We start from the raw sequence: 19638 nt of genomic DNA, 5'->3' as shown, positions 1-19638 counted from the left end.
ATTATCGTTCATCATTGATGGTAAAATTAGATCTGTTATAATAAGGGTCTATTTGAAAGACCAGGGTGTTGTGAATGCTAGTTAATAGATCATGATTAGTGAATGATAGGTGATGCCTAATACTGCTGAGCAGAGACCTGAAGTAGCTTACGTACAGATCGTCAGATTTTTAGTTAATATTAGAATCATGGCGTCTAACACCGATGGCCCGATAATAATTGATAGCTGCTAGGATAATCAAATCTAAGGAAATAGAACGTGATTCTAAAATCCACTTGAACGGGTGAAGTGAAAGAAGGTCACCAGCATGAAGTCAATTCGGCAGAATAGTCTTCACGCCCGATACAGAGAATACAAAACACAACAGAAATCTGGTAACCTATTATCAATTTTATAAAACAATCAAATATAGTCATTCATGCAATGCTCTCTCTAGAATTTTACAAAGTGATAATAAAAATAACTCGTTAACAAACCAGCGTGTAATAATTGAAATGTAAATTTCACCGTCTCGTTAAAGAAAGTTACACACGCAAAGTGAAATAATCAAAAATGTAATTATCGTATTGATGAAAAAATCCATCTTCAAGATTGATTCTAATTACAACTGTGCATGTCTGTCAGAAAAAAATATTTGTAAGTTTTATAGGCTACTAGGAATTGCTGGCGACTTCGTCCGCGTGAAAAGCCTTTCTCGCTATAAAAATTTCTCAAACACTATGGCGCTAGCGCCATGTATTCAAAAAAATAGATAAAAATCATATTTTTTCGTTGAGAACAAATTATCGGCCGAAAAAGTAACCTTTGTGTTAATCCAGGACATGGTCTGCCCGTGTTCGAAATATCATCTTAATCCGTTTAGTCGTTTCTGCGTTTACTTCTATATAAACATCCAAACATTTAAAAAAAATCACTTGTTTAATATTAGTAAGAAGTCCAACTTCTTTCCCGTGAACGGTTTTACGCATCGGAGTAGGGGGCAGAAGCCAGTTAGAGTCTAGAGATAGAACTGAACAACTCTCTCCTTATCAAGTTGAAGGGCACGGAAGTCAGATTAATTAGACCATACATTAACGCATTAAAACAATAATTACCCGCTAACAAGCAAAACAAATGCCCACATCGTAGGAAATAAAGTTCTTAACTTCGATACTTAACGTCTTCTACGTGTTAATCTTATTAGTAAACAAAAGTTGGATGCAAATGTCACAGTCAAGTGTGATTGATTACGCACCCGGACATAGAAGCAATTCTCGTGTTTTAGACATTCGACGAAACGGGAGATGGGGTGTTCGTATTTCCTCTATGAAATATATTAGTCTGTCACTTTACAACGCAATAAAAGAACTGTAAAATGATGTACTAAAATGCGGGTTTTGTGATATTTTTGTAAAGGACAATAAAGTATGAGAAATGAGATTAGGTAATATTAGGAACTACATATTTTTTTACTCTTTAAATATTTTAAATTAGATAGTAAGAATTCTCAATTTTGCGCTATTCGTTTGAGTAAATTGTCTAAAGAAATACTAACAAATTTGAACAATTATTTAGCACACAATTAAAATTATTTCACAATTATTATATCTTAGAATATTCGTTAAAGGATTTATCGTCTTTACATACTACTAATTTATACACCGGTCATAGGCTATCATGCGTGTTAAAAAAATTAATACTCAAGCAAATGTAATATTTACTTTAAAAAGTTATATCATACGCCGGGTCAACTTAGCCGTTATGTCGTTAACATTCAAATCCTCATTATCTCACAATAATAAAGTTACATTTTTTTTTAATTGAGACAATAAAATGTATTATCACTTTAATGGTAACTGCTCTTAAATATCACGGAAGTATTACAGTTTAATATTAATTCACGGAAAGTTGTTTTTACTCAAATAACTGTAACATTGAGTGTCGAGTATGTTATTTTGATTCCACGTGGATGCGGGCGTTACCAATAAAGATAATATTTAATGATTAGTTTCATCTGTGTTTTGTGTCTTTCCCACTTCATTTATTAAGTTGCGCCGATAACCAAGCTTGGAGGGAATTGACTTCGTAGACAAATGTCCGGCGGTTCAAAACCCAAGACACGCACCTCGTGACTTTTCTAGTAACTCATATGTATTCTTTGTGAAGTATCACTTGCTTTAATGGTGAAAGAAAACATCGTAAGGAAACCTGCATTCCTGACAAATTGTCTAAGAATTTTGAGGGTATGTAAAGTCTAACAATCCGCACTAGGCCAGTGTTGTGAACTAAGGCCTATTCCCTCTCGATAGTAGAGGAGGCCCGTGCGCAACATTCAGGCAGTATATAATACCGGGCTGACATTATTACTATATTTGTTACAAAGCTGTTAATAATACTGGCTGTTTCATTTATTAGTAAGGAAAATACGTATGGATAAGTACACCTTTCGCAGTGGTGACGGTCACCGGGTGACACCCGTTGCGAATATCAAGGGTGTTGCCCTATGAATAAAGAATAATGATACAACAAAGGGGTCGTGTTTTTAAAACTTTATCTACATTGCTACAACTTTGAATTCATCACGTTGCATTATTGTGTTCTACCTGTTTCTTTTTATGTATTTAATAATGTGTGGGAAAAATCATTTTCAGTAACGGTTCGATTCATACCACAGTCTAGACTGAATTAATTCATCAATATGAATCAGTCAAATTATTGAATCGGAAACGCGTTGCATGATCCAATCGAAATGTTACTATAAAATGGTCTCATGACTCGATTTCCGAGTATTGCTCATCGGGGCCATAGTTGTATGTGATATGTTGACAGTTAGCATTAGGGCTGCCGTATTCGCAAAACTGGCCATAATGATTTCCAATATTGTCTTTTGATATCAAAAAAATTATACCAATATTGAAACTGAACATGACATAACTATACCATAGCTTATCATTGTACCTATATAAGAGTTAGCAGGCTTACCTTAAAGGGGTTAATGATTCGTTCCAATGCTCGCTCGGATAATGCTACACTCCCGAGTTGACATTGGGCCGTAAGACCAGTGAAACCAATATAACCGTTCCAATCACCCCCCAAGTGATGGTAGCGATAACGCGTTTTTACCTGCAAAAAAAGGCTTACCATCATAACAAAATATCTAATTAAAATCAATCACCAACATAATGAACCACAAATCAATTCCTAACTGATTTACTCGCTAGTTTTCCCCGCGTTCAACCAAAAATTTTAAAGACACAATCTATGACCTAAAAGTTAGCAGCCCTATTCAATGCGACTTCCCGTCGAGTCTCGTTGTGCGGTGTGGTCCGGCGTACAACAATTAGCGGGCGCCCAGGGGCCAATTAACACAAATTTCCTGTGTTCAAACTCCGCAGACCACCGAGGGCAATGCTTCTTCACAAAGTGACCGTTTCACGCTCTAACACGTGCCTATTGTTTTGGAAATCGATGTTAGTGTGTTCGATATGTTCGTTTACGATAGCTAATAAGGATTAATGGGTTAATTAAAATGTTGATGATTCTTTCTGTTTGTCTAAAATATTTTGAGTTATGAAACGTAATTAATTAATTATTGTGTACTTGACACCATCCGTGGTGCAATTGGCTGTAAACGTAAATTTTGCGTGTTGGTCCCGACATCATGATAAAGTTTTGTGGAATTTGCAAATATGTTTTTATTAAATATCCATATTATAGTATTAAGAAAACATCCTAATTCATGATACTTCCATACAAAACTTACATAGATCGCAGAATGTGCCTGTTAGTGCATTTATTTATTAGGTGGTACTATTTAACTCAATTCATGACCAGTGAAGTGCATCAGCAAATTTACTGTTACAGTTATGTCGTTATTCAACGTGTATAATAATTGCATCGCATAAAAGCAAATACTATATTTATACATACATACATACATGGATATTTATATTTGGGTACATACCCAGAGTAATAAAAGTTTAATGTCATTGCATCTTGGCCCAAAATACCAATGTGTTTATACTGTCAGTAAATGTTGATTTATTAAAGATCTTATTCGATTTTGTTACAATACCTGATTTTAAATGCCACTCTAAAGAATGCTGAACTCCAATGCTCGATCTTTAAATAAACACAACCGGCGGTAAAAAGTGGCAATAAAAATGTTTATAACAACAAAACATTCCTGCTATCATAGCTGGACTATTTTTCGATGCAATTCTGTAAATTTGTGTAGAAAATACTTGAATTCCTAACATGATGACAACAATTAGACAATATACTAAGAACCAATTAAATCACATGTTCTGTAATATAGTTAATCATATTGATGACAAATAGCCATTTGAAATATTAGAACAAAAATACATGCATATCGGTATAGTTTAAACGTTTTGGGCAACATTTTCCACGTGATAAGTATTGTCCGGCGCCACATAGCCGCATGTTTAATGTCACAGCACATACAGATAGTATGTAAAATAATGTCAAGGCTTCATGTACCAAGCATCGATTTGCATGAGCGTTAATGATAATAGTAAATAGTGCCTACTTCGTTTGTTGCACAGCTGAATTTATGTTCTTGCAGATTTCATTGAATTCACAAACAATGGCACCATTAAGATCCATTGCGCATAAATAAAATCAGGAAAATTATTTATCTGCAATCAAATTGTTTTTCATTACAATTGTCCTGGTCTCGCGTTTAGTGTCCGCTCTAAGAATAGTGAACATAGTGGAAATCTTACAAATTCAGTTCTCAACAATACAGTACAAATAATTCACAGTTAACACAAGAATGTGTACGATTTGGGAGTATCTATTCTCATGATCCTTTCACTCTTTTATTCTCGAATAATGGAGAAAACTGCAAGAAACAAATAAAAGTAACTAGAATTCCGTGACCTTCTTTTGGAGAAATTTGTAAAGGAATTTACAAAGACAATGTTAACAAAATATTTTGTTTGTCTACATGGCGCTAATTATTACGTTCGAATATTGACTCAAGATAATTTTTAGATAGTGTACAAATATTTGAATTTGTTATACAAATATTTTAATGACGGTAAACCGTGTGTAACGAGAAGTAGTAGTTGCTATACGTGAGTATATTCCGAATGACTACTTCAAAAGGAATCAAATTGTTATGACAATAGAGCTCTTCTTTTAATTACATGACCGCGATACACAATACTTGATGAATACATATAGTATTCTCATTGGTAGCCATCATTTGCACAGTAAATTTTAAAGCGTACATGGCTTCAACGACCTGTAAGAATCAATTCCTTTGACTCGTATGGACTTTGGTATGCACTAAATTCACCACTGGTTCAAATAGCATCCATTTTATCGACGCAAAAACGACGAAGGCCATCAGATCACGCGACAGTATGAAATGCACCCAGTGACAAATATTGAATTATTTTTGCAACAAGGCTTGAAAGCATCAAAGCACCGACCGCTTTAATGTTGCTTAACTGTTTCGTAATTTAAGATAACATGTATCACAAATGTTAGTATAATGTTATCTGAGTTTTTGTTTGAAGTTCTTCCATTACTGCCTTAATTAATGTACAATACAATTGTACGAGTCCAAATTTTTAAAGCTGATATTTCTTTAATATTACCATACGAAAGGCCGACTGTATTTATATGAATAAAACAGTGGTGTTGAAGTGAAAATTGACATGGCAACCACATCGCCAGGGATCCTACTTTGGATAGCATAGACGTGTCAGTTCATTCACCATCTTATCACACAGATAACTGCTCTCGAAACAGATTTAATGTATTTGCGGAGCCGGGAGCACACAACCATTTGTTTAATGCGAGTGTTGTATACGTGACCTCTACATCTCAGCCGAATAAATAAATCTTTTCGTTTCCTTGACGCAATAAATATCTTTTTCAATTAACAGCGATATGACCCAAAAAGATATACTACAGATCTTAATAACGTGACATGCGATTCATTAACATTGATTGTTTTGTCATTGACTACAGTTTTTATTTTGTCTAATTGGGGTCAAACGCTCGTTAGCTTTACAGCCGCTTGTGAAGAAATGAAGGAAATGACTTTTTTTATAATTATCACCGCAGCCTTGATGAATGTACTAAAACGTGTAATAGTTTTGTGCGCATAAAATGTAGGGGGCCATATAAATGAAGCTATAAACTTAGAGAAGATGTAGAGTAAGTGGAGATGTTAAGTGAAATGCGTCTATTGATTTCGATGGAGAACGGGGTTTTATACCACCTAAAATGTGACGTAATATTAACGGTGCCCTGGATTCTGTGCAGTATAGCAGAAAAAAGGCCATTATCTCTACACGCCTTCGATAGAGGCGAGGAAACTTAAATGATTTTACCGTTAAAAACAAAATAAATTATGGCAAAATATTAAATATAAAGGACCTTTGAAATAACCTAAGTCTTCTAAAATATGTAAAATTCTTTTTTGAACTATATAAAGATCACCACGTAAGGCAATTATATTTGAATGACAGTAAATTTGTTATAAAACAACTTGTATACATTCCTACAACGCACATACGTCTCTTTAATCCTAATTACAAACTTGATTTAAACTTCGATGTAGGTAGGACATAGAAGTAAACACAGCAAGCATAATTAATTGCATGACACACAAGCTGGCGCGCTGCGGTAGATAAGCCAATCAGCAGCAGACTGTGCGTCGTCTGTCTCGAGTTATTGATGCCTATTCGTTCGTGCAATCGACTGACTCGCTACGTGGACACCGAAAGTGTGAAACGGGTTGTTTTATGGTGATATTATATTGCTTTTAAGTTTTTCATAGTATTTCTAAGGTATTGTGAGAAGATGTGGTACCAACGATTGCCTAATTATTAGTGATGCTAGGTGATGAATCATAGTCTGATATATAGGAAATACTTTAATGCACAACATTGAACCGATAGAAAGAAACGAAAGAATTTATTTGATTGTGGTAATATAACAAAACTAATAAAGATAAAAAAGATATACATACTGTTCTGTTTTATTCTATTTATACTGATGTATTAAAACATCCGTGTTGGCCGCAACACATAATAATTCATAAAGGCCAATTAGCTAAGAGTTAGATTATGGATTGAAATAATTAATGTCGATAATAAAATGTTTACGAAGCATAATCTAAGTATTATGATATACACAGTTAACGTGATCTATCTGAAGGCAAAAGCCTTGTCGTAAATAAACATTGTAAAGCCTAACAGGAAAAGTCGAAGATGCAGCAATTGACCCATAGATCAACCGAGCATTTAGTGATTATTAACTTGCATAAAAACATTATTTACTTATTGCGACTATTATGCGGTTGTCATTATAATAATGATATCATTTTATTCAAGTTTTCTGGGTTCATAATTTAATGTAATTCACGATGTTAAAGAGGAAAAAAAAACACTATTTTAATTTGAGGATGTCTTAACTTAACGGTCGTGAATTTAAAAACGCCATGTCTTATCTTATTTCTTACTGATGTTACAAATACGAAAGTCTGTGAAAATGTTTGGATATTTGGATGTTTGTTAGAAGTAAACGCAGCAACAACTACACGGATATGGATGAAATTTCGCACACGATTTCACCATATCCTGGATTAACACATAGCCTACTTTTATCCCGATAATCTGCGCCCATGGGGAAATAATGTAATTTTTATACAGATGTTTTAAATAGGTGGAGCTCGCATCGTACAGATAGCACTATACATCGCTACAGTGTTTTAGAGACTTTTGTAGCGGGAACTTTTCACCCGGGGGAAGCCGCGAGCATCACCTCGTTAATGATAATTGTCTTACTTTACAAATTAACACTAACATGTCCAACACCTGTAGCGGAACGTGTAATTGTATCTCTCTAACGTCGGTTTTGTAAAAAATATTGCGAAAAAAACATTTAAAACTGAGATTATCATCTGCATTAATTTACCGCTGAACAAAAACAAGGCGCAACCTTGAATAGTGACTTGATGCATTTCTGCATGATGTGGAAACATCTAGAACACAACACCTTTGCACGAACCTCGTCCGATGTAATCACCGTAACCGACACCACATAATAAAATTTCATTACGCAGATTGCTTCGTAGAGTGAAGTAACCGCAACGACAATATTTATTATCTTTCATCACATTACCAAATACGATCTAATGTATTCGCAACTTGTACTAACTCATACATTAAACATAAACGTTTTATTCCTGCTTATACATTCGGATGTCAGCCTTCAACGGACTCTTTGTTTGGTGTATTTTGTCAATCTAATTGCTCTATTGTTAGTTCAACGACAGTCGGATCTCCTGCCTGCGTTTCGATTAGTTTATTAAGGCCCTAATCCGAGCAAACAGCTTTGACTATTCGTTCTATACATTTATGGCACACGAGTTATGGGCTGGAATATCTAAAGATTTAGAATTAAAAAAAAAAAAACATTAAATGAATATGTAATTTTTTTTCTATATGTATTATAAATTCCGAAAAGAAGCTTCTAAACATACGGTTAGCGCGCAGTTTTTTTGGGAGGCCCTTAATAGGCCCAACTTCGATGGCGACGACGCTATTAATTGCTTTAATTTTTATTAATCGCTTCCCATTCCCAACACTCTCGACACGAATGTTTATTCTGAACTATTTCTTAATTGCGTTCCTATTTGTAAACATGCCACCCAGAAATATATTGCGTAAGGCTATGAGATAACAGGTAAACAGTTATGCGCTCTCGTCAGAATGTAATTTTATATGCTGTCAGAAAGCCATCTATCCGCACAGACCCAGTTTCTATTAAATTTAACCAATTATTGTGTTCTTTTTATCGTTAATTGAACTCCTTCCGCGTTTAAGTTTAATTGCCTATATCCTACCAATCATGCGATCAATTAAACTCAAGTGGTCCAATAAAACATTCTCATAAGTATCATTACATAATGTTGGGTTATATATTATGTCTGTAATCAAAAGTTATCATAACGAAATTTATTACCGGACTGTGTACTGAGTGTGATCTCTATCATGTAGTAGCCTTTGGCTTTTGTTTTGCTTAGTGATGTGATGAGCTGATAGTGATTTACTATGTAACACCCGAACGGATCCGCTTACGATAAACTGCGTAGGCTATCGTTTCGCGTTGTAACGTACTCTTTATAATAGCTATGCGTCTGTATTAGATACTTTTAACTTCATTTTGTGACTGATGCCGTCGCGTCAGTATTGAAAAAAAGCTATCAGTCGTCTCATATAATGGCATACGTAAAATTTGTAGACCAATAGTTCTAATATAATTTCGCCAATCATGTTAATGGAATACCAAACATTCCAGATGTATCTGAATATATAAGACTAACATTCCAGTCCCTGTGCTACGCAGCCTTCATATGTGGTTAACCGGCGCGCGATAACTGATACACTGTTTTGTTCACCAGGAGCAGCGGTCAGCTGCGCAACACGCTAAGCCGAGCGCGTGAGCTGTGCGAGCGATGGCGCAGCGGCAGCGCATCGACGCCGCCCGCGCCGCCGCCCGACGACGAGGGCGGGGGGCGGCTCGCGCGCTGGTTCAGCGTGCGCCGCGGCTCCACGCACCAATACGACATGCACACGCACGAGACGGACAAGATGCCCAAGTTGCCTGAGGTAATAATCACACTCCACCGCCTTTACAACTCACCGCGTCATACAAAAATGAGCGCTGTCTGTCGTATGACGTGTCTCATATAAGAGTTTGATGGATGTTATCAAATGAGGTGTCATTAGATTCATCTGAATGCCAAGAATGACATAAGATGTCACTTGTGGGAGGTGTCAAGAAATATAATATGGCGCCTGTCTGTTGCGGTAATTTAAAACGACTAGATTATGTTTTCCCTTTATGTAGATAGATCTATGATTATTATAAATATGAAATCGTTTATTAAACTATGAATAACTAAATGTTATTCCTTATAAGCTAGTGCAAATAATTAATGAATAACTATAGTTCCTAGTGTATATTCCTCATTCTATTACTGAGGAATGTCCTCAATAAAACAGTCGTTGTTCCACAACAAACAATTTATCAATGGTATGAGAGCACTCCGTTCATAAAAGCAAGAGGCATTTACGGAATTGTCAGACAGCATACATATTTATCCCATTTAAGTTATAACAGAGAGCATAATAAAATAACATATAATGCACAAAGCTCATGATTCACATTAATATTTTAGATGAATCATGATCCAGCCATTGAGTAGTCATTGAACGTCAAACCGCAGTAACGAGTCGATCGTCGCGTCGGCGTCGCCTCGCACGACGTCTCAACACGCTAAACAAATATCTATTTTAACATGTGATATAATGATGTCAGATTGGTATCCAGTGAGCTACCATACCGGATTCATGTATACGATAGTAATTTTCTTACTTCAGTTTATTTTTAGTGTGACTACGTGTGTAACGTGTTACTCGTAAATGTCAAAAGTTAATTCTATTCGCGCGAACGTTCCGCAATGTTTTGTCCGTTTTGCATGAGACTGATGCACGATAAGGCTGAGTATACGTTGACACACTACAACGTAAGTCACGTGGCGTATTGGTATATCGCTTTTGACGTTTACGTGTTGATGAAAGGACAGTGTTCCGATGACGCGAGTCGTGACGCGCCACGCGGCCGAGTGTTCTGCGCGGGCAATTACGGCAATACGGCAACAAACAACGCTCACCAGTCACTACGGGCCGTCCTCGAAATGCGAGATTCCGTCGCATCGAGTGTGCGATTGCGCGGTTTATTTGTGTACGCGATACGAGCATCGGGATAGTGTTTGTGAGTAATGTGTGTGATGTTGCGCGTTGTTTCCAGTTGGAGGAGGATCTGTTCTCGTGCGGGGGCGAGGTGCGGGGCGGGCGCGTGCCGCCGCCGTCGCTGGGCCCGCCGCCGGACTCGCTGACGCCGGTGCAGCTCCGCCGGCGGCACGTCGTCGCTGCCATCATACACAGCGAGAACTCGTACGTCGCCACTCTACAGCGATTAGTCAATGTGAGTCCCATAAGCTAAGCAAACTTACTATACTAATATTTACAAGGAAATTACCGTCCACTGTTAACTGTGTTTTGTTTAAATATTTTAATGTGATGTTTGAATTTACTAATGAGTAAGGACCAGTACACGTTATGACGCCGTCCATGAATGCAGTTAATGAAAATGGAGATATGCAACGGACTTGAACAAACTCTTCGTAACTAAATAAATTTATTGATAGTAAGTTAAGAGGAAAAATTTGTATTCTACAGCCCTGTGCAAATTTTACTTTAAAAGTAAATGTTCAACTGGTAGAACATGTTTAAGAACATGGTACTATTATTGTTCTACAGTATTGAATTATAAATATTGCCATATAAGTAAGTTTTAACGGGCTAATTGTATATATTATAAACAAAAACAAATAATGGAGTGTTTAAGTTCACCTATGTAAGCGTTACATGTACCCAAATATCACCGGTGTAATATCATATTTGCCGTTATGGTTTGGCAAACGGCCAGCAATAATTATCCGTACAAGGTGGGTCGGTGCAAATATTTGCTTTGCGCAATTATGGTCAGCTGAAATAAGCACACTGTCAACAAGACAGCCCACTTGCTAATACAAGTTATTGTACACAAACCGGTTGGTTCGCTATCATAACATCGCGGCATCGGGCGTTCGACGAACGCGCGGGTGACATTTCTCACGACACGAGAGAAATTCGTCGCCGGGAAGGAAGTGTTTAGATTGATGGCAGAATAACTGCCAATTATAATTCAATCATAATACCTACATGCCGTTGCGTAACCTGTCAAGTAAGAGTATGTAACTCAACCATGCTCGCGAGATCGCTAGAGTCGCCAATTCCGCCAGGCGCGGCACTTTTGTTTTCAACTAAACGGAAGAGGTGTGACCGGTGACACGACAGGACGCGGCTTTTTAATTGAATAGCAAAGTAACAGTCACAAAAGCACGTCTCAAGGCGGCAACACTGTGTTTATTAATGAGATTACGCGTTCGGAAAGCGGCCTGCCGGGTTTTGTTAATAGCTGTTGATTGCTCGTTACATAACATTCACACATCAATGAATACCTGTTTGGGGAAGCGCGTTTATTTTAGCTGTGTAAATAAATGCACCTTCACGAACATCGATCCGATGTAATAACTCGTGAGGTAATGCAACTGAAAGTCGTTTGAATCTCGTTAGCGAGCCGATTATTGATAATTGAAATACAAAATATGTTTCTACATTTTCTTCTGTAATGAGATACCAAATTGAGTGTGTCGTCCTTTCTCTCAAACGGGCGTATTAAGCAAATGAGCTTTCTTTTCCACGTTTGTCAACTAAAATCTGGTGAATTTACATGATGTTTTGAAACGGCCGCGAATGGGAGAGCGCGCCACGCATAGGAAATGTCAAAAATCTCAACGCAAACATATGTAAATATACCTGTCTGGCCCACTTTGCATTGTTTCGCCCACAATTCACATGCCATAGATTTGCATATTAGGAAGTAGGGCAATTTGAATAGACTACAGTACACGCTGGTGGACCGCGAGGTCATCTCTTATTGAAAGTGGCGCCGACAGCCGCCACAGAGCGTGCTTAATGCACTAAATTGGACTTTTGTCTGTGCGAATTGGGCCAGTATTGTCCAGAACTGCACTCTATGAGTCAATACAAACGTTGGGACACAATACAAGATATTCAGTTATTGACTTACATTCAGAAGTAGTCTATGTAGAATAGATATCATAATAGGGAATCTTAAAATATTTAAATTTACATGATCCATAAAATATTTTGTTGAGAAATTATCATTTAGGGTTTATAAATTCTTTTGTATGCCCTCGCCGCTGTGTTTGTGTACAAGTTTATTTGCTATTCCAATTAATAGAAGGAATAATATATTTTAAAGCTGGACTGGTAAACACCGCTACATAATAGGTATAAACAAACAACAAACTATCATCGTAATTACTAAGCAAAGCTCATTTGCTGATATCGTGAAGTTACAATGTTTATTATTGGCGAAGTTTGCCACAATTTCCAGATTACAAGGAAAATATACGTACACGCATACTATGTCATCAAGTCTTTGTTCATCTCTGAGAACATGTAAAGCTTATTATTCCAGCGAACAGCGATTTGTGTTAATAAATAGACAATGAACGTTATAACCAAGTTCTTTATTTAAATACGGATTCTGGTTTAATAAATGAGATTCATGACAATACCCGACTGAGTTAAATGTGCACTAATGCCACATTTAATCTATTATTCTAAATTTAAAACGCACACCCACTCACGCCTTTTATCCCTGAATGGGGAGGCAGAGGCGCATCTCCGAACGTATTTCGATCCATGGAGCCTATCGTATATTTTATTAGGCTTAGATTCCAGTATCCGGGCTAATACTCAGTAGAAAAAAAATATCACTTTGCAAATTTTCTAAGTATAGCTACAAAATATTAATTAAAGAAAAGGTTTACGAATACTGGTGGGCATACAGAGGCCGAAATTCAACCGTCAAATTCTATATATTTGTAACACATATTACATATTTTGTGCGTGCGCGCAATGTGCTTAAAAGGGGTACAAGATTTTCTCTTCACGTATTGATGCATAGATTAGAAGATGCGGCTCGTCTTATTAGATATTCAGCATAATATGATGTAAATTGCAGAGGTATCATCAGTCTTTACTTATCGTTAATTGGGACGTAGCAGATATCAAAGTGACATTACCACATTCTTAAATTAAAGTTAGATCAAGTTTTGTAACATCCTATTGTTTTCAAGAGTACCATAGAGTTTCAAAGGTGTCCTTAACCTGCATATATTTATCTACGTAACTCCGTCACATTATGTACTGCAACATACTTATGATTGCACCGCAGTCAGCACGTCCTTTGAATTATAATTAGGCTTTATCTTCTACTATTGTGTTAATAAAAAAAACATACTAATAGCCGAGTTATTACGATCTGATTATTGTTATTGGATAATAATCTTAATGATTGTTCTCGAATAGACAAATTATTGCTTGGCAAACCATAAATTAACCAGATTTTATTCTCGTATATTTTTGTGGCACATTTGCATAAAAATACGTCAAAACCTTATTCCAAATAATAATAGATTATGTAATCATCGAAGTCTCACAGAGTTTGAAATTTATTTATTTATACGTTTAGTTCACAATTTAATGTACAAAGCACTCAATATTTAGTTACTTGTAAACTAACACGACTTGCTCGTTAAGCTAACATAAGTTAACAACGATTATATTCGCTTCGCTAATGTATCACGTTTGCGTCAAAATAATATTCAATTCTTTGTTTATTCTTGGAAATTCCTTTAACTGTATATAGGAAAAATGTATATTTTCTTGTTTTTGCTGTAATTATAATTGATAAAGGCAATAACTGTCATCCTTTGTTATATAGAATTGCTTGATGCTCTGAGCGAATTATGACGTACCGCGGAAGCCTAGCAATCAACAGCGCACGTTTCTTATACTTAACCGTCTTAGAGAACAGTATAACAGATTAATAGACTTTTATATGATCTGATACATATGTCGATGTAGTACTTAAAAATGACTAAATGCCTTTTTATACTGTTTCGTATAGTCGCTGACATGGTATTCTCTGAAATACATGAAGGATTTAAGATTGAAATGGTGATAAAGGATCAAAATTAGATAAACGGCTTTGATATAATTTTTTAAAAAGATTTATTGTGAAATAATATTTTTGTATCTTTCCTAAAGTCGGGCCGTAATTAGTAACTACACTTTATTCGCGCAACGTGACTCCGTCTCCGTTCCACGCTAGACAGAATCTAGCTCCTAAATTTAATTTACAGATGTCTTCTTAGACTACACCCGAAGAGCCTCACGTGTTTTCCTAATATTTTTTTAGCCGCTAGCATTGACAAGTCACACAAGGCCCATTGCAAAAGTGTGCGTTTACAATTTACATTGAATACATACGCTACCTATTCTGAGGTGTGACGCGAGTTATGACGGATTCCGTATTAGCTCTTAGTTTTTATTTCTACATCGTCTTCAACAAGACGAATGTGTGAATTAACATTTATCTGTTAGAGTATGTTCCTAATGTCATTTTTTGTTCATTAACTCGTTTGCTGTGGAATTATTTAATTTTATATGTACATTATTAAATGTAAGCTGCTTTTTCTAATACGCGGCAATGAATTGCATAAATCATTTAAGGAGTGTTACAAGTGTTTTTGTATGTGAACCTCTTTGTGGCTACATTATTTGTAATGCATGAGTTCAAAAGTCGAAATCTTTGATTTTTCGATGCCGCTTTTTATTTCATGCCGTCTTAAAGACTCCCCTTCAATATATTCTTTATAATGTAATCAATTAACTGCTTTACGATCTTTTCGTAATAAATAATTTAAAATTGACAACATAAAATCGATAAACAGTAAATATTTGCCTCATAAAAGTGGGAGTTTCCCAACTTCAACAAATTTTATTTAACCCCAATGACGTAATCAGCATGGAGTGCGACATATATTATTATCATGGCTATAGACATTTTAAACTTTCCTGTATTAATGTCTACGCGTACTGAACAAATTATTAATTTGTGTACGTAAAATCCCCTTTACTTGACTCATGTAAATAATTTTAGTAGTTAAAATTGATTCATATAAGTAAACAGGGCCTTGACCGACATGAACTATATCGCAGTTGAAAGGAGCCGCGTAAAATCATGATTTACGAGTCCCGAATACTAAAACTGAGAACTCGATTTACACAAGGTTGGCGTAAAAAACGTTGAATCTGTGGGAAGCCAATTATAGACAGGTATCTACCATTACACGCGATGTTATAAAAATATATCGAACTTTTACTAAAAATAATCCGTTTGGAATGCATAGGCTTAGTTTACACAAGAATTTTGAACAGAAACAACGCCGAAATGGAAAATACTACTCTACGTTATGATCTCCATTTTTTTTTAAAGTATTAGTTTTGTATATTCATTTTTTTCTCTAAGAATATTTACTTATAAGTGGAACTTGACGTACCTCGCCTGTATTGTGTTCGGGGAAGGAAAAAAAGATTCATTTACCTCAATATTCATAATAAGCCCTAATAAGCGCATTATTTAAAAAGAAGGGCTTTATTTGTTTACATTTTTCTGTAACTAAATAAGGTGCAGGAAAAAAGTTATTACGCACAATGTATTGAATGTCTCGTGGAGCACATATATGGCTTACAAAAAGATATTTCAGACGTCAGTTCAATCAACACAAAGTGCGTCATTATTGTAGTGTTCAGTAAACAATGCAGATATTCACACATACTTAAGGCGTTTTTTCCCCGAAGGGATGAGCAGAGGTGCAACTGGTCCACCTATTTTTTGCCGTGCATATTGACCACTTTCAACAAATACCTATTTTGTAATGATTGCTGGGCAATAAACTAACTGAACATGAGCATTTGCAAGCCAATACTTTATTCAAACATGTCAAATTATGAGCGATATAACTAATCATTTATTAATTACTTTAAATAATTTACAAGACGAAACATGAATCGGGTATTCCAAATGTAAAGCCTTTTTCCATAAATAAATGTTGGTGTTGAAAACTATAAAATAATTTTATTTCCAGGACTACAAGAAACCATTAGAAGAAAGCAGCCCGGCGATATTAAACGCGAGCAAGATACAAACGTTGTTCCACCGGCTTCCAGACATACTCCAATGTCATCTACACTTCCGCACCGCGTTGGCGGACTGCGCGCGGACGTGGGACCGCGATGAAAAAATAGGTAAATCGACCGTTTCCCATTGTCATGTCAGACGATCGTGGCAATAAGTATTTCAGAGATGTGTTGGATTTAAACAGAGTCTTTTTAATAATGGATTAAGATAGTAAACAACATACTCATAACGATTTGTGACTTTGATCATTTTGTAGTTTAGTGCAGATACGTTGTGCTCGTGAATGGATTGGCTATACGGCCGAGTTCAAACCCGGAGCTTGAGTAAAAATTTTATAACACCCATAAATTAATTTTTTTACACCTAGTTCTTGATAAGTATTTTTGCGAGTTATCTGGTTTTAACTAAAAACCGGATTAAACCCTTCTATAATTATACTTAAATAATTTGCGACTAAGTGTACATATTTCTGTACTGTAAAAACATGTGATCCAAAATTAGCATTCTAAATACCTCTCAAACATTTAAGATTAGGTAATTTAAGTTGCTTATCAATTACGATACACATCTTTGTTAAACTCAAACTCATGATACTAAGTAAACACGTACAGCCAGCCACAAAAGTAGCTGAAAAAAATCATAACATTAATACACTTCAACACATTAACTTCAATCGAAATATAATTTTTTCTTTGTCTAAAATAAATTGATCCACTTAAACTTTATTTAAAAAATTCGATTGTTGATACGGAAACAATAGTTTAGGGGCAATTTTAATTTGTTTCAGCTATATTCGTGACTGACTGTACTATCAGTAGATGATTTAAGTTTTGCTTAGTTGGAATAGGTGCCATCTGCCACCTAATGTCAAAAAATCAAGTTCTCGCTCTTATTCTACTTGTCACGTCTCGTCTCTAAAACATACCTTATGTTGAAATGTTAAATGTGTTGTCTAGTGTGTTTGTGAAAGTATTGAATGCGCGGCTTGATGATGATGACGCTTCGATTGGACGGTAATGCCTATCTGTAAATATGTTTCGAGATATTGTTGGAGCGCATGCCTTCGTATATTTTGATACAAACAGTGAAATGATTAGGTTCCGATTAGTCTTGCTCGGTTATTTTGAAACGAATTCCATTATTGAAATGCTGATTTTTTTTTACTTTTGATAAATATAATTAAATAAAATGATTAAATAATAAGGAAGCAGCATCGTTGCCTATTAACTGGCAGTGCCAAGTTCTCCAAATTTTGTAGTAAAAGTAAACGTGAATTCATTTTAATTTAACGTTTCTACGTAAGTTCTCACCATTCGTTCGTATCAAAATAAACATATAAATTCTTTCTTAAAACATAATTGTTACGTTGAAATCCCAAATTAATACATTTCGTAAACACTTGATACGAAGTGAGACATCTTGGAACACATTCGTGGTGCATGCGCGTGGGCAGTATGACTGTGCGGACAGTTTGCTTCTCACCTTTTAAAATAATACGCAAATGTTGTGTATTATTTTTATAAACACTATGTTATTTGTTCATTCGAAACATGAGTGTAGTTTAAATATATATTTCATGCGTCATTTGTTTTATAATAAGATAAATTTATCAGTCCCGAAGTAGTAGTAAATTAAATTAGAATGGCTTGAAATATTTCGCCCTTTTTATGCGTAGCGTTAACCCGAATGAACATCGAATATGCCTTAAATCATTATTTCCTGCGATTTCGAGGTTACCTGCAAATATTTGTCCCACTATGAAAACATAATGATCTATTTTATAACCTAACCGAATATATTATAATAGGTTAATGGATAATGCTTTCCTAATGCCCATTTCCTGGACTATAATTCTTTCAAATGCGCACTATTATTGAATAATGAGGTTGTAATAAATGCCACCTAAAATTTAAATAAATAAAAACCATTATTTTGAATTCAGTACAAAGCCCTGATATTATTGAATCGTTGGAAATTTTAAAATACGCCTATAGGTCGATTAACTAAAGTTGGCACGTTCACAGCACACACACTAATACAATTTTACACAGTATGTTCAAAATATTTTTCACATTACTATAATTAAAAGGGCAGATACAGTGATGTAAACAAAATATCACGCTATATTTTTTTATTTTGTTGATGCGCGAAAATTGCGTTGTCATGGCAACTGACGTTAGTTTATTCATAGACACTACACACACGCAACATTCGATTGTGTTGTACGCATCAGCTTTAGGTAATCGGCCTATACTATAAATTTACAATTAACTTCAAACATTCTTATTCTGGATGCATATCACTGGCTCAGTATTACAAGGTTCTATGCTATATTTATATGAAAATTGAATAATATATACAAGATTCTCAGACTTTTTCAGTAAATTACCCAATAATTCCGAAAGATAAATAAAGAAGAAATCATAATTTATACTTAGTCTTCTCTGATTAATATCAACATAAAATATGTTTATTTAATTTTTGCAACATAAATAAAATTAGCTATATCAGTCATGTCAGAGCGTATCAAGCAGAAGAGCGACTATTGAGGGTACCCACTTATTCTTAATTGAATATGCCAGTCCAGTTTTATTTACAGTCGGCGTGGCTGCCTCGGTGGCTCGCCCCCTATCACATCATGGGACGGAACATACTTGGCGAAAAGTGGGTGCCCTAGTTGCGCCTCTGCATACCCCTTCGGGGATAAAATGCGTGATGTTATGTAATGCGTGGCTGGCGTGGTAATGAAAGGATGGATATATATATGAGACGTGTTGTTGGTTTCAGGTTCTTTATTAGACTGCTCTCATTATACTAACTTATTACAATACTTTACATAGCTTATATACTTACTAAGTACACACACTACATGGCCGTATTTGGCTAAGAAGACATAATCATCACATTATCATACTTTATTGATAG

At 35.5% G+C, this 19638-nt stretch overlaps 1 protein-coding gene across 4 annotated transcripts in view; it reads left to right on the top strand.

Annotated features, from left to right (window-relative positions):
• Positions 1-19638, top strand: part of LOC115456152 (rho guanine nucleotide exchange factor 10) — a 41649-nt gene that overhangs the window by 15333 nt on the left and 6678 nt on the right. For 3 of the 4 annotated variants that reach the window (XM_030185078.2, XM_030185077.2, XM_030185076.2), the window contains 3 exons: positions 9428-9635; positions 10840-11016; positions 16661-16820. In XM_030185078.2, the coding sequence (XP_030040938.1) occupies positions 9428-9635; positions 10840-11016; positions 16661-16820 (545 nt within the window). Of the gene's footprint in view, positions 1-9427; positions 9636-10245; positions 10556-10839; positions 11017-16660; positions 16821-19638 lie in introns of those variants that run through there. The other variant, XM_030185079.2, reaches the window with a different exon arrangement.

This window comes from Manduca sexta, chromosome 14 (genome assembly GCF_014839805.1).
Source record: "Manduca sexta isolate Smith_Timp_Sample1 chromosome 14, JHU_Msex_v1.0, whole genome shotgun sequence".
NCBI lineage: Eukaryota > Metazoa > Arthropoda > Insecta > Lepidoptera > Sphingidae > Manduca > Manduca sexta.
Note: the sequence above shows the minus strand (reverse complement) of the source record. Positions and strands in the feature narration are given on the sequence as shown.